At 42.7% G+C, this 20,868-nt stretch overlaps 2 protein-coding genes across 2 annotated transcripts in view; one reads left to right on the top strand and one right to left on the bottom strand.

The window, feature by feature from the left end:
• Positions 1-14,328, top strand: part of ACAA1 (acetyl-CoA acyltransferase 1) — a 15,245-nt gene extending 917 nt beyond the window's left edge. Inside the window, exons 2-12 of the mRNA XM_085316479.1 lie at positions 777-870; positions 1,175-1,232; positions 2,206-2,285; positions 2,859-2,901; positions 4,720-4,818; positions 5,525-5,605; positions 7,673-7,863; positions 7,966-8,145; positions 9,005-9,060; positions 9,844-9,989; positions 10,910-14,328. Of these exons, the coding sequence (XP_085172605.1) occupies positions 810-870; positions 1,175-1,232; positions 2,206-2,285; positions 2,859-2,901; positions 4,720-4,818; positions 5,525-5,605; positions 7,673-7,863; positions 7,966-8,145; positions 9,005-9,060; positions 9,844-9,989; positions 10,910-10,985 (1,071 nt within the window). The 5' untranslated portion in view covers positions 777-809 and the 3' untranslated portion in view covers positions 10,986-14,328. The remainder of the gene's footprint in view (positions 1-776; positions 871-1,174; positions 1,233-2,205; positions 2,286-2,858; positions 2,902-4,719; positions 4,819-5,524; positions 5,606-7,672; positions 7,864-7,965; positions 8,146-9,004; positions 9,061-9,843; positions 9,990-10,909) is intronic.
• Positions 13,058-20,868, bottom strand: part of DLEC1 (DLEC1 cilia and flagella associated protein) — a 38,232-nt gene continuing 30,421 nt past the window's right edge. Inside the window, 9 exon segments of the mRNA XM_085316421.1 lie at positions 13,058-13,156; positions 13,158-13,278; positions 14,975-15,095; positions 15,690-15,843; positions 16,875-17,036; positions 17,925-18,125; positions 18,648-18,732; positions 18,824-18,918; positions 19,693-19,815. Coding sequence (XP_085172547.1) covers positions 13,058-13,156; positions 13,158-13,278; positions 14,975-15,095; positions 15,690-15,843; positions 16,875-17,036; positions 17,925-18,125; positions 18,648-18,732; positions 18,824-18,918; positions 19,693-19,815 — 1,161 coding nt within the window.

Consider the following 20,868-nt stretch of genomic DNA (forward strand, 5'->3'; position numbering starts at 1 on the left):
GAGCCCCTTTCCCTCCCGCCCCATAGCGCTGGGGTCCTGTACTTGCTGAGCCCCTTTCCCTCCCGCCCCATAGCGCTGGGGTCCTGTACTTGCTGCCCCTATGGTGCTGGGACCCCCTGCCAGCCCCTTCTGGGGTGCTGAGCCCCCCGCCCCGGGGTGCGGGGTGCCCCCCACCCTGGGGTGCGGCACGGCCTGCAGGATCCCCAKGAGGCCCCGAGGTGCGCGTTGGCCCAGCCGCCCCCGCGGGGAAGCGGAGCGACCGTCCCAGCCGGGCAGCTCCGCTCCTGGGGCGCCCCCGCACCCCGATAACGTGACGTTACCGGGTCGTTAACTGAAACCTGCTTCTAGGCCGATCACAGAAATCCCTGAATCCGTTCCACGGGAGCCCAGTAGTTGGTGGGATATAGTGACCATCCTTCAGGCTTGTTTCTCTCGCAGAATGAACCTGAAGGCTCTGTCTTGCTGAAGTCTCATCCTATCACTCGGTATAATTAATAAATTTATTTAGCTTTGAAAGCCCTACAAGGCATCTTATTAAACCCAGCTAGGTAAGAAAGCAGTGCGTGTTACAGTGCTTGCAAAATACCCAGAGTAAAAGCAGTACGAGATGGTTCTGATTTCATAGAAAAACTACAACAGTCTTAAGACTGTGAGCTGAAAAGTGGGGTAAGGCTGTCCAAGCTCATGTGGATCGTGCGCTGACCCTCTGAAGCAGTGTGAAGGTGACAGGTGGTCACTGGTACTCTTTAGGTAACACAAATTTTCTGTGCTTTTAGGACACTACACCTGATGAGCTGCTGTCTGCTGTTATGACAGCTGTCCTTCAAGATGTCAAGCTTCGTCCTGAGGTCCTGGGAGATATCTGTGTTGGTGAGTGAACAGTTTCTGTGCTGTCTTGAAGCTCTTGGCTCTGGATAGCGCTCTGGGACAGGCTGTTCCTTGTGTCCCATGGGGGACTAAGTGGATAGTTGGAGTTTGGGAAGGGTTAATACTGTAACATTAGGTTTATGACATTAGTACATCATTTATGGCTCTTCTGTCAAGTGATCGGGCTCTGATCTAGATGTCAGATAATGCCACCCCATGGTGGTGTTAACATCCTGTAAATGTCCATAGCGAGTGAAATAGCTAGGGAAATGCAACTGATTGACTGGAATCGTATCTTTGCACTCAGGAAACGTGCTGCAGCCTGGAGCTGGTGCTTTGATTGCAAGAGTTGCACAGTTTCTAAGGTAAACTCTCAACTAGATTGAGGCTCCTTCTTGGCTTCTCAGGCCTTGGCTGCGGAGCAGCACTGGGTCAGAGGCTACGATAAGGCTCGTGCACTCCTTGGAAGTTAAGGCTAATTGTCTTTTGCCTAGAAATTGGACTTGGATCGAGAGTTCGGAGATCCCTGAAGGGAGAAGCAGGGCAGGCGTGTTGTGAGGAGCTGCCTTCCTTTCCAAACAAACATTGCTCCATGTGCTTAGTGGAGTGCTTCCCTAATCTCTTCATCAGCAGAACAGGGGGAGCAGCAAGGCCAGCAACTCCACTCACTCTTGGCAGCCTTCCCAGCAAGGCAGAGTTGAGGTAGATTCATGTATTTGTGCTGGCCCTCTGAACAGGAGATCTCATTTCTTGGGTCTCTTGCTGTACCTGCTGCCGTTCTGTATTGTAAGGCTGCTCCACATAGGCCTGAAATTATGGAGTTGTCTCAGTTCTTTCTGTTAGTTTCCCAGTATGGTGGGTTTGTTTTGAGTTGGGTCAAGCTTCCAAATATTTCAGCCTGTTTGTATTGCTAAGTGACATTCCCCTCTGTTAAATCAGTTTACRACCACCGCGTCGGAGGGGTGCAGACAGAGTCCTCCAGTAAGTATGAATGCTGCAGGACCTTTCAGCACTTCTGGGCTAGTCAGAGCTTTTACATAGCTCAGGATCTAGACATGCAAGGGGGAGCTGCTTACAAAGAAGAATTGTGCTGAAGACAGACCTGTGGGGAAASAGCATGCTAATCCTCTTGCAAATTAAATTTGGAAGTTATGTGACCTTTATTTTCTCTTGGCACAGGACCAAATAGGTCAAAAATCGTGTAATGGGATTGTTTTTCATCTTTGTCTAAATTTCAGGGTTAAAATTTAATTAAGCAGCTTAACATTCTCTTCAGATGTGCAGCTTACTGTGTAGTTTTTGTTACTGAAACTTTGCCTATACTATCTTCTATTCTAGTGGTATCCCAGAGACTGTACCTTGCTCGAGTGTTAACAGGCAGTGCTCCTCTGGGTTACAGGCTCTTATCAATATAGCTGGTAAGTGGGTATTAAGTATTGTGGGTACTCAGATTGCATTCACTGCCCCCCCACTCAGCACTCATTTCTCCTGTTGGAGCTTTGATTTCCAATCTCTGAGCAGTAGGAATTGTGATAATTTCTCCTATCATTAAGAATTTTCAGTTTGGTTTTGGTTGAATGCTTTTTTTTTTTTTTAATCCCTGAAACCAGAAGTGACATTTCTGCTAAGGGTCTCTAATTATTTTTTGTAAAAATGGTAGCTAAAATATCTTACMTATGTTCATAAGTCTCCTCTGCAATTTATCCAGAAAGAGAGACTTGAGTTTACACCTAGAGAAGTAATCTTGCTTTTTCTGAGGATCGGTTTTACTATCGTTCTCCATTGGGCAGCTCTCTGGTTGCACATCAGGACGCGATTAGTCTTTAGTGAGATCAGTTCCTTGACCTGCCTCATGTTCCAGCAGACAGCAGTGAGGAACAAAGACTCCTCTTGATGGTAGCAGGTGCATCAGATGTTCATAAAAATGCAGTTGGAATGAAAGTGCTTTTATTCCTAATGATAGTARAAATGTGTGTGCAATACCATTACAGGTGGCATCCGAAATGGCTCGTATGACATTGGCTTGGCCTGTGGGTAAGAATATCTTTTTATGGCACTTACTTAGGCTTCTTGAAAGTAGTACTTTGTCCTTCTGCATCAGCTCTTGTATGAGGAATTCGAAATCCCTTCCAAGCAGATCTCTGTGCCCCTCCCCCAGGTGATAGATACTGTCCTTGTTTAACAAATGGCTGAATTAATTCTAAAATAAGGGCCTGAACTCAGGTGATGGCTGCAGATGTGATTCACGTATTTCCAGATGCTTCCGAGTACTTCTCAGAGAATCAGGTCATCCTAAAGGGTCTGAGGGAGGGTACTTGAAAATCCTTTAACTCTCTGGAAGTTTTGGTCTCAGTGACGTGTCTGCTGGGGTTGCAATAATAGGCTGATTAATCTTGACTTCTGCTTAAGTATCTCTCACAAGCACGTAAAAATATTTTTATTATTTATGTCCCTCCTGTAGGGTACCACTTGTATGCAGAGCTCTGACAGCCTGAAAGAGCCTGTAATTAGCATTTTAATTAACCTCCTATTAACTGGACAGGAGCTATCCTGGACAAGGAAATAAGTGTCTTGTTCATGCTAATAACTGTTTCACAGCCTTGCAGGAGATGCTCTTCTGCCCTGAATGGGAATGCTTTTGTCCTATGATTATTAAAAAGTATCTGTTTTTCAGAGGATGATATAAATGTTAGGTTGGCTCTAGAGAAATTCTAGTGATCACGTGCACATTTACTTCAAAAGAATGAGTTTACAGAAAGGTGTTCGGTAATCCTGAAGCTAGAATAGCGGGTTTCTTGTTTTCTTTGCCTCAGTGTCTTTCTTGGATTATTACTGCACGCAGTCACCCTGTAGCATTCAGAAAAATACTTATTTTTATAATGTATCGACAACTAAACATATCCAGTTGAGCAAGATCTGAGGCTGAGAACCCCCTTTCCCCTCTTAGACCATTATGAAATTAATGCCTCAGCAAGACAGGYGTGTTTCTCTGAGGTACACCAAGCGTTTGGTTGTTGCAGGTGATGCTTCTGCTCGAATGTGTGATGCTTTTCAGTCTTTCCTTTGCTTCCTTGGTGCAAAAAGTTGCTTGTCAATATCCACCAAGATGATATACTTAGAGGTCTTGAATGGTTGTACAATTACAATAACTCCTTTAAGACATAAAATCCATCATTACAAATAGCTTCTACGAGTCTTTTTTTATTCTAAGTCATGCTGTCCATCTGAGCGGACTTGCTTGTACGCTGTACGTGGAGACACTGCATAACTTGCAATGCAAAATGCATTAGATATAATTTGATTTAATTTAAGGCCTGATTCTTAACTTCCACCTGAGAATAGATACAGTTGAAGTTGAGCAATGCAGTGGCCTATGTTAGAGTTAGGATGCACTGTTGGGTATTTAAGCTGCTTGCAGAAAAAGCCTTGATGTCCACTTGCCTTGCATTTTCCAGGAATATCTTGTTTTTGTTAATTACTCCTTCTGTATTAACGTACACGTGTGGTACATACGAGTACCACTCTCGTTTGGAGACGAGAGTGCCAGAATAGTTACTGATTCCTTCCTAGGCTGTGAAAACACAAGAAGTTAACTGTTGATGTAGGTATTGTATTCTAGTAAAGCAAGGAACAATTTAATCTAACAATTTGTTTCGATTTCTTGTTGATACTTATATTGGTGATTGAGGAGCTTGTGCCTGAGCTAGATTTTAGTTGCTGCCTGCATTTGTATAGAGTARTAGAAAAGAATGTTGTCAAGATACTGAATTTTAATCCATCTTAATTGAACAATTATTGCAAATGTAGTAGGAAAGCAGTAGTAGCAAATTCAAATTTTTCCTCTGTGTCTAGCGTGGAAACGATGTCCCTCAGAAGTGGAAACAACCCTGGTGATATCAGTTCTAGCATGATGGAAAACAGCAAAGCTCGAGATTGCCTTATTCCTATGGGGTAAGTGTTTCCTCTTCCCGAAGTTTAAGGGGGTTTCTAGATTGTCTCTTYAGGGACTGTTCTGTTTCAGATGGATTGGGCTCTGAATACAGCGAGCATAGACCTGTATTTACGTCCTCCTTGGCTGTAGTAACAGATTCATCGTGTGACGTGAAAATCTGTCATTCTGACAAAAGATTTTGCTTGTCTTACAGGAAAGTTCCATGGCTTAAGGAGCACAAATAATTGGGAATCACAGTATTTTGTGTGTCTAGGATTTCTGAAAATGCTGCTAAATTTCATAATTTGAACTATCACGTAGAAAGAAGCAGCCGTGTGCTAATGAATAGACATCCTGCTGCTGTGTGTAGTACTGAAGGTAGAAGGGAGCAGGTGCCTTGAACTCTCCTCTCACACATCTGTCCTGCCAGATTCTTTAACGCCCTTGACTTGACCACACTTTGGCAGAGACAGGGGCCATCCGCTTTGCTCAGRATGGGACCCAGAGGGGAGTCCGCTCTCCCATCACACTGCAGATTTGAACCGTGGATTGGTTGCTGATTTGAACCAGGGTCTGCTTCTGCCAAGCAGTTCTGGATTGAGAACGTAGCACTTGACTTTGGAATGAAGTTGCTGCTTGTATGTCTTTGCTTGTTTTGTCTTAGTATAAGCTGATTGTTTTTCCTCTGGATGTGTCATTGGATTAATTCTGTGATGTTTTCCCCAGAATAACCTCAGAAAATGTGGCAGAAAAGTTTGGAGTTTCCCGAAAGAAGCAAGATGCCTTTGCCTTGGCTTCTCAACAAAAGTAAATGCACTTTTTCATCTTTTGGTTAAGGAATAAATACAGAGAGAAAAAAACACTGCTATTTCCCATTAGTGGTTAAGTGCARCCTTTATTGCCTTTCAAAACACAGTAGTGAGTGAGGAAGCTTGAGATGGTCAGAGCAAAGACAAGTATGGATCCTGGGTGGTGTGACGGGAAATCGGAATCCTGAACTCTGCTGAGAGACGTATGACTGATCCTTGCGCACGTACCACTGGAAGTGCCGGCCTTAAGCGCTGATACACCTGTGTTTTTCAGCATCCGAAGGCTGCAATTTTCATGAACTTTCTGAAACCAACGTACAGCTTAATGCTTTCATGGAAGCTTTGGCTCAGTATTATTTTAAACTGAGTTTGGGTGTTGTACCAGAGGGATCTTTCCTAAAAGGGAATATTTGAAAGCTGCCATTCCTAAGCAACTGCTGAGTTTGAGAATTGCTTGTCTTTGCTGCAGGTGTTTGGCTTCAAGTGRGTCCAATTCTACCTCTAATAACATCCCTCTTAGTTGACTTTGGCAGTAATTTTACCTACCTTTTGAATCTACGGGAGTACGTTAGCAAGTCTGTTGCTAGGGGATGCATTAAAGTTGCTGGCATCAAAGAGTTAAATTAACTTTCAGATGTCTGTTTAAGCATTGTTGCAGTCCAATTATTTATCTAATACAGGAAGCCACTGCACAGGCCAGTTAACCTTTAAATTCTGGCCCTGCTTCTAGGGAACTTGGCGTGCCAGCCTTTCTCACTGACATTAAGCTGATAACACAAAAGGGTATGTGAACACAGTCCTCACCTCTCACATGAGGAAAGGAGTGATTTTTTTTATTATTATTACTTAATTTAATTTTATTTTATTTTATTTTATTTTTTCTGGCCTCAGTCTCAGGATGTCTGTGGCATTACTGATTTATCCTTCATCCTTTCACTCTTTCTTTTGCTTACCTGGGAATATTATTTTCATTTTATGAATTAAAGTGTAAAGTGATAAGGGATTGAAACAAGTTGTAAGTCACAGTTTTTGTTCTCTGTAAAGGGTGCTGTGCTGTTAGGAGGTATCATTTTCTAAATCAGCTCTACAGTGACAGGTTTTAAATACCTTGTTAGTATAAAGTATCAATCTTTTTTTTTTTTTCCCTGTAAGAATTAAATCTGTGTTGTGAGTTTGTTCCAATTTAGCTAATTGCATTCTCCCTCATGTCAGTTGTTTCTTACTGCAGTGCTTATGCCACTGTGACCAGGCCCTTTCCTCACTGCTGCTGTATTGCTGAATGAAGGGATTCCCAGCTGTGTGGTCACATAAACTATACAACAAAAGTTGGAATCGTTTTGGGTTGAAAGGTGACATTTAGGTGCCAGATTATACCTACAGTCCAGAGTCTAAAGCTCAACTTGTCTTTAGTAGGACGAGCCAGGAGGGGGTAAAACTTTAGCTGTTCTTTAAGTTGTTGGAAGTGATCTGTATTATGTAGAGGCCTACCAGACTTGTCCTGTTTTAAACCCTCAGAAATAAGAATGGACTTCTGAACGTCAAGATTTACTTATTTTCTTCCAGCTGTGATGTGCCTCTACCACTAGGCAAGTACARCTTCATGGCTGTGTGCAGATGGTGGCCAGCAGAGTCACGAAGGAGTTAGAGGAAACAGCTAGGATCGTACTCAGCAGTGTTTAGTCCTGTCACCTGAGCTTGAAGAGATTCCCCTTAATGTTACATATTTCATTTATATATATATACATTTATATATATATACATATATATATATATACATATATATATATATACATACACGTGTGTGTGTGTGTATACACATACATACACACACACACAGACATAAATATATAATCCTCTTTGTGACCTATTTTCTATGACACACAGATAAGAAGTTTGTTGTCCCATGAATGGAAATAAGTATTCAATTATCTTCCCATATACTTCTCAGCAAGGATGTATCTGTAAACCAGCTCACACCTTAATTCATGCTTTCACTAACTGGTTTGGTGCACTTCTTGCAATTTGCCTTCAGACTACTCTGAACTTTTGTACTCCTCTTCAACAGAGCCACAAAAGCTCAGCAGATGGGGCTGTTTGAAAYAGAGATTGTTCCAGTGAAGACCACAGTTGTAGATGACCAGGGCAWCCAAAAAACCATCACTGTGCACCAAGATGAAGGGATTAGGCCCTCTACTACCCTGGAAGGCCTGGCAAAGCTGAAACCTGCTTTCAAAGAGAACGGTAGCACTACAGCAGGTCAGCYCTGTTAACAAATTCATATGGTTGTTGCTGCCGCTTCCCTGCCTTGTACTAAAATGTGCTGAGCCAAAAAAGGTACTAACAGATCTCTCCCAACAGGTAATGCCAGCCAGGTCAGTGACGGAGCAGCTGCTGTTCTCTTGGCAAAACGCTCAAAAGCTGCACAGTTAGGGCTCCCCGTCCTGGGGGTGCTCAGATCCTTTGCTGTGGTAGGAGTCCCACCTGACGTTATGGGCATCGGACCAGCCTACGCCATCCCTGTTGCTGTGGAGAAGGCGGGTAAGAACCACCCCCTGTTCCCACACTGTTCCACCTGTGGCAAATCAGATTCTGTGGAAAGAGATCTGAGACTATATAATTTTAACATGTGCAGCCATCTGCAATAGGAACAGTGAGCTTAAATTCAAAACTTTGAAAGGGATCCTGCCTGTGATTATTTTAATACTGTTTATTTGTAGTGATGTATGAATTTGCATTCACTCACCTTTTAGCAGCCCAGGATTAAATCCCTGGACAATCTCAACAAATGGTTAACGTGCAGCAAGAGACTCGGAGCTCATTTGATACTGTTTTCCTTTAATATGACCGAGGTGTTCTTCTGTGACTTCATACCAACAAATCAGTCTCGCTAGTAATGCATCCTTACGACTTGGAACACTTTGGGTTCCCTTTTGCACTTACACAGTCCAAAGTTACGGTTTTGGGCTCTGAGCAGTGGATTAGGCTTTCCTCAGAGTTCTTACTACACCCACAGGGTAGTAAGGGTAGCAAGTTTTGTAGCTCATGATTGCTGTTGTGCCTGCCTGTCATCATGCCTGTCATGTGCTCAGCTACAGTTTTATCTTTCAGTCTTGAAATACCCTTTCAATCTTTATAATTCCTCTGCAAAGAAACCACCTTTAATCTAAGGAAATTTGGCAAGCTCAGTGACGTGACACCATGGAATGAGCCGTTCTGCAGTCTTTAGACATTGTTATACTTACACATGCGTGTAAACCTAGCGAGCCACGGTCCCCCTGTTCTCAGCAGTGGAGCAGAACCAGAATTCATAAAGGGAGGCTTGAAGTGAATTATTCTCTCTAATGTAGTTGTAAGGCAAAAATATCTCCTTTTAAATCCTGACTTTTCTGAACCATAGGTTTGACTCTGAATGATATTGATATATATGAAATTAATGAAGCCTTTGCTAGCCAGGTGAGTGGATCATCTTGTTTTACTCGTTATGTTGTGTGGTAACCCAGGACTATACAGCTTGGTCTCAACTTCAGCTTCAAATTAAGATTTGAACTTGTTCCACACATTACATGTCCAATGAATTGCTAATAACATGCACAGACTATTTTCCATTTTTCTTCAAATGAAAACAAGCAGGATGTTGCTTAATATATTAAAAAAAAATGAAGTTGGACATATCTGTCCACTGAATGCGAATCTTTGCTATTGTGTCCTCATACTAACTTGCAAAATTTGCTGTTCTTAAGAGATGTAATTTCTTATAGAGTGGTTTCAGTAGGAATGTGTTGCATTCTCACCAGTTTGGTGCTACTAATAAAAGGTAGAAACTTCATGTGGGTTCAATTTCAGATGATGTTTATTAGTCTAGCTAGCTCATTTTCTATGCTTTGGATGTGTAGTTCACTGTTTTCCACTGGGAAACACGGTTTAATTAAAGAGCTAGCCTCTTTTCTGATTGATATAGTAATTATTTAATATTTAAAGGTTCTCATAGCAGCTGATCTGACAATTTGGGTTCTGTGCAATAGAAGACATAAATTTGAGCTAGATTCATCTTGAGTACAAATCTTTTGAGGCCCCTGGACCTGCGTAGGATTGTCTGCCCAGCTGTTTGCCATCCCTCTGCATGGACGGAGGAGACCACTAAGTGTTCTCTGCAGTCCTGTCTGCTCTCTGTTGCAGCAAGGCTGAGAACCAACAGAGGCAAGAATATCTCCGTGAAATGATTCCCTGTTTTTCTAGGCTGTATACTGTGTTGAAAAGCTGGGCCTTCCCATGGAGAAGGTCAACCCCCTTGGTGGAGCCATAGCTCTGGGGCACCCACTGGGCTGTACTGGTGCTCGTCAAGTTGTCACTTTGCTCAACGAATTGAAGCGCAGAGGGAAAAGGTGAGCCCTGAAGAATAGCATTAGCCTAAGTGCTTTAAGTGTATCAAAGTAATTTAGGCTCAGAAGTAACCATCAGTTTGGGTTATGCTTTTGGTGTGTTTTGCTCTAGGTATTTCTATCCCTTTGGTAGCCTTAAATGTGAATTCCCAACAGTCATCTTTACACAGGGCTATATATTGCCTCCCCGTAGTGCGAGGTTACAGCAGCACTGGGAGAGCAGCAAGATGGGAGGGCTGCTGTCTGCGGCAGTTCAGTCCCAGCGAAGTGCCTGGGAGTTGGTTTCTTCCTGGTGCTTGGGCGAAGCCCTGTAGCTACTGCTGGCTGGTGCTGTCACTCCCTTTGGGGGTTGCACGTACAGTCTCGCTGGGCTTTAAGATGAGCCGTACCCTGGCATATAGAGGACAACAGTGATGGCAGGCTGTTAACTGCCAGGCAAATCAGGCACAAACCACTGAAGTGTCTTTAACTGAGGCAGAAGAACGGGGTCTGAAAATGGGCTTTTGGCAAATTTCTCCAGAACTCCCATTTTTCCACAAGTCCTGCTGGATAGCATCTGGCTGTACAAATTCATCTTGAGTAGCGCACAGCACAGCCACCTAAAAGTCTGTAGCAGGAGACAGGAAAGGAGGAGTTTCTTCCTCATTATAACTTGTCTGAATCAAAGCTGTTCTCTTATGTAGACCTCACTTATAGTAAGTTTGAGGCAGGTGATTAAGGAGGCTGCTTCTGGCACACTGCTCCCATTGAGAAAGCAGGGAGATAAATACGTGTCTGTGTGCTTTGCTGGGACTGCTCCAGAGGTAAAATCCTATTAGCAACTCTGGAGAGCTGTGGGTAGCTCAAATGTCTTGTTTTTTTTTTTTTTTTTTCCTCTCATGGATAATCTAAACCTTAATCTGTCTGTTTTTCTTTTGTTTCAGAGCATATGGCGTTGTATCAATGTGCATTGGAACTGGCATGGGAGCTGCAGCAGTATTTGAGTACCCAGGGAACTAAACTCCAGTGTACTGAAGACAATACAGCACCTAATTCTCTGCCTTCTCTAGTAATAGCAAACAATTTGCACTGTGAAATCAAGTGATTTCAGGGATTCATTACTGGACCTACAAATTTTAGCCACAAATTAAGTAGACTAAATTATACATATCTGGCATTTGCTTCGGAGTTAAAATGCATCCTAACCTGAGAAATGTGTTCAGCTGAACTTCAAATACAGGCCTAGGTCTGGTGCTTACGAATAAATATTTCTAATCTACTTGATCCCTTTATTCTGTGAATATTATCAGAGAGTAGTAGTTCATCAGAGAGTCATTTTGTTGGACAGATGTTCTACAACTGTCACTTAAAATGAAAATACTAGTGCAAATGATAGGCTTTTCCATGATTTTCTTACAAAGATCTTTAAGAATCAGACTTGTAAGCGTTCTAGAAAGCCTTATTTTTTGTAAGCAGTGTAAAAATGTGTAACACTTCCTTTATGACTACATCTGTTCTAGCCAACTTACAACTTGAATGTGTCTTAAACTGTCCATATGCTGAAGGGTATGCTTTAGCATTCTAACCTTTGGGTTCTTTTTTTATTTTTTAAAAAAAGAAAAAAAAAAGTGAAATCTCCAGTGGGGCAAAATGGAAGGACTAGCAAGCAGTACGTTCACGAGCCAGGCTTCTCTCATCAAACAAACCCTTAGGGTGCCTAAATAGAAAAGGTTTGATAAATTGCTAGGAATTTCAAAAGGGTCATTCATCTTTTACAACATTTTTTGCAAGAGCTTGTGGGATTCTAACTTAGAAGACAAGGTTATGTTTAAGGATATTTAATTACCTAATATGGAACAGATTTCAGCATATCACTCTTGCTGCAAGCACTATGTGACTGTCACCACCATGCTCAGTATGTCAGTGCTGATACAAATGTATACCTTTCATACTGTAAAATTCTCCCCTATGCATTCCTCTTATCAACAGAAAGATTATTAAAATGGAGAGGTAACTGCTTGAAAAAGAAATGTATGCATTGTCTTTGACATGTTAGAGAAGTTTAAATTTGTAACACAGACTGAAGTACTTTGCCCTGGCTTTTGTTTTTGCACTTAGTAATATATTTGGGTTCTCGCAATATGTTGTATCCTTTTCATTATGATTGTTAGTTGAAGGTTATGATTGAGTAGAGCTATTTTATATTCTCACATTCCTGTTCTGCAGCCAGTCTCACTGGGCAATCTGGCGTGCTGTGTTTTACAGCGAAAGGATGGAATTACCGAGAGCAGGCAGAGAGGCACTTCACATCTTCACGGCTCCATTTCGCACACTGGGGTTCCTATGGACAAAATGAATTCTCATTGCTGGGACAAGTCTGCCTTAAACTAGGCTGCAGGCAGTGCTCCTCATCTTTTGGTCTCCTCTGCTGGGGATTGCAGCCCCGTCTTCCCCACTTGCCCTGCCTTCAGCAAAGGTCTTTTACATGATGGGAGTGGAAAAATTAACAGGCTCAGAAGTGGGAATTTCAGTGACCTTTACATGTTTTTAATATTACTTTAGCTAAAAGAGAAGTGTGAGTAAATGGGAACCATGTGAGGGGAAAGAATTGAAAGTAAGATTGGTTCCTCCCTCTAGTTGATGGGGCTGTTCCCAATGCCCAGGCATGATGAAACGTGCAGGCTGATGATTTTCCAGGGAGTCTAGGGAAAGCTGGAACTCCCCCTTGCCATGTAAGGCACTGAACAAACAGCCAGCAGGAACCCTGGCCTCGGTCGCTGGTTCTCGCTGCTGCTGTTTGCCCCTTTTAATGGGAAGAGAGGAGTGGGGAAAAATAAAAAAAAGCACCTCCAAAGAAAACCTTCTTTTTAACATATCAACAGTCTTTTGATTATAATTTCAGCATAAGCAAAGTGGTTTTGGCCTGTAAGCAAAGCTGCTTTGCAATTTAAAATTATTTTGTAGAGCTAGTTTTGTGGGTTCTGGTAAACTTAGCACAGCAATAAAAGTAATAGCATGGGATGAGATTGTAGCTGTTTGGAGTGCCATAAATTTTTATTCCTCATAACTTCAAATTTTATTCTGTTAAAATTTCAGTTCATATTTAAAAACTGAAGTAGATAAAATACCAGATCAGCTAATGATATTTCTAAATCTGACCCATTACCTTGACATTTATCCCACAATGTCTTAAGTTATATTTAGATCTTCATATTTTTCATCATATGTTCCTTGTCCCCTGAGCCATAGCTTGCAAGGCTTCTCTCCCAGCATCCCAGTAATGATCACAGTAGTTTCATATACAATGTTACTCCTAAAATGCAAAGGGAAAAGACAGTTCAGTTGGAGCTGGACACAATTCTCTTTTTAAGGATGAGACTAGTAATTTTGTGGAGGAAAATGGAGCTACATTGCTACACATACCATATGTTAAAAGAATGCTACTCTCCATCTCAGGTAAAGATGTTGGGTTATTAACTTCATGTTTGAAAGAACTGTAGCATCTTTTCTAGTTGTGAAATTACATTTTATTGAAATGAGATGGAGAGATGACTGACTGGCTGACTTACTAAAATCATTTCACATCTTCCATATAATTATTTTACTAATGCCATGCTGTTTCTGAGCACTGCAGGGTTGGAAATTCATCCTCTAGAGCTGAATGGAAGAGTTGGCTACTATACAGCAACATACTTGCTTTCTGGTAGTTTCTGGCATGATGATTGATGTGTTTGTTGTCAAACAAAAGAAAAGGCTTTGGGCATGTTCAAAGTCATCCTAGAAAACTTGGGCTAGCAGGAACCTCTGCAGGTCCCTGGTCCAAAGATCTCAGCAAGGAAAATCATGTGTAATGGAAGATAAATTTTCCCACAGGAGTTGCAGCTCCCTAATAAGAGCAAAAAAATTTAAAGCTTTGGGTCACTGCTTCTGTCATTCACAAGTAAACCTTGCTCTCGTCTGGTTTTACTGTCATCTGCCTGCAGCCCACATTATCTTTTGCTGTTCAGAAAAACCTTTGGACTAGAGGTGGCAAAAATTCCATAAACCCAACATGGCTCTTAAACATTAAACCAGTTTACTTTTTAAGCCAGAGGAGAATAAATTGTGTCACTGCATTGGAACGATATTTTGCTCTGTTTGCTTTATCAGCAGGTACTCTGAAAGCATACAGGGAATTAAAGGAATTCACCAAGTTGTTTTAGAGAAAAGCCACGTAAACTATAATGAAGGATCCCTGAGCCTGCTTGCAAAGGACATAGCATAGTGCTTTCGTGCACAATGAACAGATGTTTTTACTGGAATTTTGAACTACTCCAGACCCATTTCTTCCTCTGTCTTAATAATCTGCTGGATGCATAAAGAATTCAATGTTCCTATCTGCCTCTGCAATCATTTACAGGCTTGATATTTGGCTTTTCTCAAGGACGTTACTCTAGAGAAGCCTCAGGGGGTTTTTATCAAGTGGTACCTAGCCAGTGTGTCATGCAAACAGCTGTGAGAGCATGATTTCAACTGGGTAAGTAAATCTACAGTGTGAAATTCAGGGTGATAACTCCAAAAGAAATCCTTTAGTGGGAACAGTATAAGGAACATGGTTAGATGGAAAAAAAAAGCACCAGCTGATTAGCACAGGAGTGGGAATTGTCAGAAGTGGGGGAAAAAAAGTGAGCAGTCTTGTAAAACAAGAACAGAGCAGAATGCCTTGCTGCTTTCAGTGACTACTCACAGCTTGCACGTGGCCTTGTCAGGGACCAACATGGCAGGAGGAAGTTCTGCCTGAACGTGAGGGGGCATTTCTTCCCTGTGAGAGTGACGGAGCACTGGACCAGGTTGCCCAGAGAGGCTGCGGAGATCTTCTCTGGAGATCTTCAAGGCCCGCTTGGATGCAACCCTGTCTACCATGCTCTAGGTGACCCTGCTGAGCGCGGAGGCTGGACTAGATGATCTCCAGAGGTCCCTTCCAACCTTACTGATTCTATGATGCTATGATTTCAGCTCTGTCACTGTACCTTGCAGTAAAGCGGATCTGCAAAATGCCTTTGGTGGGTAGGTCCCCTTCGCGTGCCTCCAAAACGCCATTGGCAGGGGAGATAGAAAACACCTCCGAGTCATTAAGCCTTTCCTGCTCATCTGCAGTGGAGAGGGCAAATATCAAACAAACCGATACAAGACCCCTTGCGTAGTTTTGTACCTCATGCAACCCTTGTGTAAGAAAACCATGCAGCTCCTCGCTCGCCAACTAATAAATCGGGGGGGTGCACTGTCACAGGCGGTTTTCTAGGCATGGGGGCAGTTTCTGTTTTCATCCTTTAAGCAAGGGGAATGATTGATGGCCTCTGTGACAGAATAACAAGGTCCTGATCTACTTTCCTTTGAAGCGCATCTGTTGTTAACCTCATTAGGCACCGACTCAAACTGAACTCACGGGGAGTTGCTGCTTCTCAATACCTCTCGGGATCGCATTATAAATGAGCAAAGCACATCCACTGTGATGGTTGTGATTCAATCTTTTGGTGAAATCTGGGGTAACTGCTGAAATCAGCAGAGATATACACCAATTAATTTAAAGAAAAAGCACACAAGCGATCAGAAGCAGACTTAGTATGTTGGAGTGAATGTCATTGTATGCTGGTTACGTACTGACTGTGTGCACAGGGTCTTACTAAATAAAGACTGAATAATGAAACTGTATAAAAAGGAAATCAAATTTCAAAACCAGCATACCTAGCAAAGCAGTCCAGTAACTTCTACAGCCACTCCTGTTACACAGGAAGACATGTTCAATCTTGGTTCGTGCAACAAAGCAGGTCTCAAAATCAAATGTGTCACAAGAAAGCTCCAATACTGGAACAGTAAGGTACGCAGTCACTGGGACCAACTGCAAAAGAGCAAGAGAGGAAGGGAAAGAAAAAGATTGTTAGTTTGCAGTGCATTAACAATATCTGCTATAGCTGAATCATTCTCATCTCAAGCATTGAAGCAAGATTACTTTTATTGCAGCACATGGTCTGTGTTCTTCTGTAATGCCATCAAGTCTCCCTTCTACAGCTTTGAGTAAATTAAGTTGTTGCTCGTTCTACTGTTTTTGGATAGGTTTTCAAACCAGTCATGATGATCATAATGAATTAACATGGAGTAAATATTCTGATTTATTATTAGGGTTTTCTGTGGAAATGCAGACATTACAGCATATCATAGTCCCTTAGGACTGTATATGGCCCACTGTGAGTCATGGTGTTTGTGCAGATTGCCCAAGATTATTAAGTTGACTGTATCTCAGATACGGTGCTTGGTTCTTACAGATCAATCCTCACAAATTCCTGGGATGAAAAAGATTACCAGCAGTGTACCGGAACTGCTGAAGATTTGGGGGGGGGGGGGGGGGGTTTATAACCTTCAATCTGGAATAAATCAGTCTTAAAGTGTGCATGGGCTGTGATTGTACTACAGACTCAGGAGACTTTCAGAAACACTTGGGTACTGCAGGAGGCAGTGCTTAGTGACTCAGTCCCTGGTGTGTTCACTGAGACAGTCCTGACTCCATGTCTCAGAAGGATATTGAGAGTCATACTGCGACTGGGTGTGTTGCCCTTTTGTCAAGATGCATCATCTAGGCCTCCATGCTGAGCAATCAAACCGTGCTTTTGCAGAAAGCAGGGGTAGGAACACCAGGGTGCTGATGCAAGACTGCTCCATCAACCTGAGAGTCATTTGCACTTTCAACAGAAGGCTGCTCTGCCTTCTCCTGTGAATTTGTGGCCATTCACATTGACTGCATGACACAATTTACTCTAGAGGCGGCTGCATTTCAGGGCTGAGTAAATGTTAAGGCGCGCTCCTTCTGAATCAAAGATGCTTCTAAAACATAGCCCTTTCTCACTGCCCAGAGCTGTCATCCTCCTACCTTACCTGGGTTGTGTGGTTACTATATTCAATGACCAGATTCTGATCAAACTTCAGCTTCCTATCTCCATTCTCAAACTGAAGCACTTGGAATCCAGGAAGCAGCTGGCTGGCAGGCAGATGTTGATATGTAAGTAACTCCAGAGTTGTGTGAAATGACACTTTCACCTGCGGGAAGAGGAATTCGGATGAGCATCACACAAGAAGACACTGTGTGCAGGAAATCCAAAGTAAATACTGCTCAAAGGCCCAAGCACGCATTTCCCCATTGGAACCCAAAGGTGTTATGCCAGTGACCAAATTCCCACTGGAACACAGCATTTTAGTGGACAGTCATAGGAAATAGCTGTATTTTATCTTTAAGCTATACACGTAGATGGAGTGTAAAGGTGAACAGCCAAACTCTGAATCACAGGAGAAAGAAAGTCTCTAGCAAAACAAAAATGCTAAAGTCCTGAGGCCACAAATATATTCCCCAAACTAGCTTAAATATATAAATTTTTCTTCTTCTTGCATGTGGAATTAAACCTTGCATGTCTCTAAGTCAAAATGTACCCTGAAAAATGAGAGGCACACTTCAGAAATGCAGCTGAGGGTTAGTCATCCTTTGCGTGCTAGCTAGTTCTTGCACCCAGGACTTGGCTCCTTTATTATCATCATGTACACCCAAAACTGACCAAGTTATTTTCTCTCTGTACTCCCTGCACCTTTATCTACAAATCTGAAATGAGGGAATGCAGACTTTGGAGATCTTGTGTTTAGTCCGGCATATATTTAGCCACTGATCTAGGGGAGCTCCAGAAACCATGCAGGGTTTGCTGCAAGGGTTTGCACTGTGTCAGAGACAACAGGAAAGGCACAGCAGCACCATGGGAGGAAAAATATCTTGTACCTGCAGGCACAATTAGCATTTGCCAATCATCTACCACTGTTTTCCCTGCTATGAGGAGATTTCTACCCTGCCTGTGTTTTCTCTCGCTTCATCTGGCCCATGCTAACACACCAATTATTACTAAACTATCTATCCTGACACAGGATTATTATTCTTGAGCCTACCAGCACGTTTTGCTGTGGATAAAGAGCAAGTTGCGGTTGTTGCTCTTTTTCTTCCTCATTGCTGTGGGATGTTTTGGTGTTCTTTTGGAGATCTGTGATGGACAAGCTGAAGGGTGTAGACAGAAACAACCTGAAGTACAGAGGAACCTTGGTGCAATTGATGAGTTTCAAACTCTGAGTCGTTACTGAATCTGTCAAAACCTGGTGGAGAAATGATTCAAAACTGGTCAGTTTAAACTCCCTTGAGATGTCTCTCCTAGTCTATCTGGTCATTCAGCAGCATCAGAGATATGAAAGATATTATTCCAAAGCAGTCCAATCTTTTCTACTTGTGTTTTTCAAAAGCTCTTCAGTAAAAACCCAAATTATAAACAATGTAATAAGGTTAAAAGTGTCAAGAGTCCCAGAAACTGACCACATCATTTATTCTAAAAGTGACTCATTCCGGTATAAGACCTTTACGTCCTGCAAATAACTATTTATTCTTCTATCCAAGAAATTCTTCAATTCAAAAAAATTATGAAATAGCTATTTTCTGAACTGAGTTTCACTTATTCCTAGCTTGTAGATGCCCACAGTCCTCTAGTTTTACATATCTCATGTGCAATATCGAGAACTGCACTATGAGGACACTGGTATTAAAGATGTAGTTTAAAGACCATGTGCACACCCTTGTGAATTCTCACAACAGCACAGCAGCACATCAACGTGCAAGATACTCACTCCTAGCAGAGGCTGAGCAGGTATGAGATCACTTGCCATAGAGTAAAACACCATTCCTTCATCGTGATCCATGTCTACTTTTAACCTGAATGTAAAGCATCAGAGCTGGTCAGAACCCTTCTCGGCGGGCTGACGCACCCTGCGAGTGCCCGAGCTGCTGGCAGGGTGGTACTTACAGCGCGTGCCTGAGGAAAGCTTGCAAATCTATTCGTAACGGCGGAACTTCGTAACTGTGTCTACGACGTACTTTGTTAGGCACTGTCTGTGCAAACTGATGACAAAGTGAAACAGAAATGATATACAGATGATAGCACTAACCCCCCAAACCCTAGCTTTTAGGCTGAGAAGCTGTTAGCCAGAAAGAAATTCTGCTTGATAACACATTGCTTTTTTGTAAGACATGATGGCAATATGCAAGGAGCAGCAAAAGCTGAGCAGTATTCTGCATGCTGAATGGCTGTGGTTAATACAGGAGCAGATGTTGCTTCCTCTAGTTATTAGGGAAGTTTTTATTAAATATTATATTATTGTTCATTAGTTACACTTTGCCCCTTGGCAATAATTCACATGAGATGAACCTCAGAGTGATCCATAAAACACTATTCACACCTCATATTAGCCTGTAAGCTGAGCTTGCAGGTTTTGAAGAGGAAGTTTCCCAGCGGAGAAACATGCTGTCCAAATGCACACAGGAACATAGCTGCAAAGCCAGGAACAGACCTTAGCAGTCCTGAGTGTCAGCGCCACTGTGAACTATTGCTATTAAAAATCCTACTGCTGCGATAGTGTTTCAAATCCTGGACCTTCAGCTGGGGTCTGCTCTGCTGGACAAGTGTGGTGACATTCCAACCCCCAAACGCTTTCAGACTAAAAGGCAAATGCAGCAAATGAACAACCCTAGCTGAGGACGGGTGTACGGGGCAGCAGGAACAGGACTGTTTCTGCAGGCCGGCTGGGTACGCAGCAGTCTGAACACGGTGTTACAGAAAGGGCGTTGGTCATTTTGGAGTCATCGATGATAGCCTTGCCGTGACGGTCAGTTTACCTTGTCGTCGAGGCTCATGAAACCCAGCGCAAACCCTTCACATTGCACTTCGCTCGTGCTCTCTGGGAGGACTTGCGGGGTGAAGCAGATGCGCACGGAGATGCTGCCACCTCCTGGAATCACCTGCAGTCAAGACACAGCTGCTCAGCAGCGCAGGGAGCTGCGCGGGGGTTGCACAAGCGCTCCCCGAGCTCAGCAGCTAAAAGTGACTGAAAGCTCCTGGGGATGGGCTGTGCCCGGCCTTGCACTGAAACGACACCATGGGAAAACAAACTTGGTTTAATTATTTTGGTTGCAAATCTCTGTGTAACCACTCGTAAAGGTCCACACAATTTAAGTAACGCCACAAACCATCTCCCCTACGAATACACACAGACTTTGTTTGTCTTAAAAAAAAAAAAAAAAAGAAAAGAAAAAAAGAAAAAGAAAAAAAATCTGCCCAGTTATTCCTAACAACTTTCTCCATGCATAACTCAGTTGACTCTCCCACAATTGACAGCACTCAGAGACATAAAGAAACATCTTCTGAGGACTTACAAATCTGAGATATGACTATTTTACAATTCAGGTTACTCTTACCCATTTTTTTATTTACTTACACAACAGCAGGGAATATAATCAAACTCACAGACCAGCCACAGTGGATTTTCTATGATCTACAGAATAGATTCTGCTTTCTTTATGTGTATTATGCAGGTTGTGGTTAAATCATGCCAGCGCTGCAGCAACCCCTTAGCCATCTCCCTGCAGAGTTAAGTCCAGCCAAGTTTGCAAGCTCAAGTGTCATGTGGTTTGTAGTGCTTTCAGGCTAGTGTCATGCAGCAGCCCTGCCTGAGCTCTAGCGTGGCCAGAGCCAAGCTGGAGCTAATGAGCTCTGCACCTTGCACGTGAGTCTTGCTAACCCTAGCTCACTGCTAGCTACACCAGCCACAGGGTGTCTCAAAGAGACTCCTCTGTTATCCAGGCTATCTCAGATCGACCTTCTTACCCAGTCTTTAACCAGTCTGCACTGGTTAAATAACATGCTTCCAAAGCTTCAGCCTAGATGCTGAAGGTGGAAGGCTTTTTTCTTCTTATGACTTTGCAAACTCATCTCGTGGTCACCTTCAAGATCCCAAAGCCTCTTGGCTACTGTTTCACTGTTCACTGAACTCTACTCCAACCCAAAGCTTTCTC

This window comes from Rhea americana, unplaced genomic scaffold (genome assembly GCF_003343005.1).
Source record: "Rhea americana isolate MKP2758 unplaced genomic scaffold, rheAme1 scaffold_47, whole genome shotgun sequence".
Taxonomy (NCBI): domain Eukaryota; kingdom Metazoa; phylum Chordata; class Aves; order Rheiformes; family Rheidae; genus Rhea; species Rhea americana.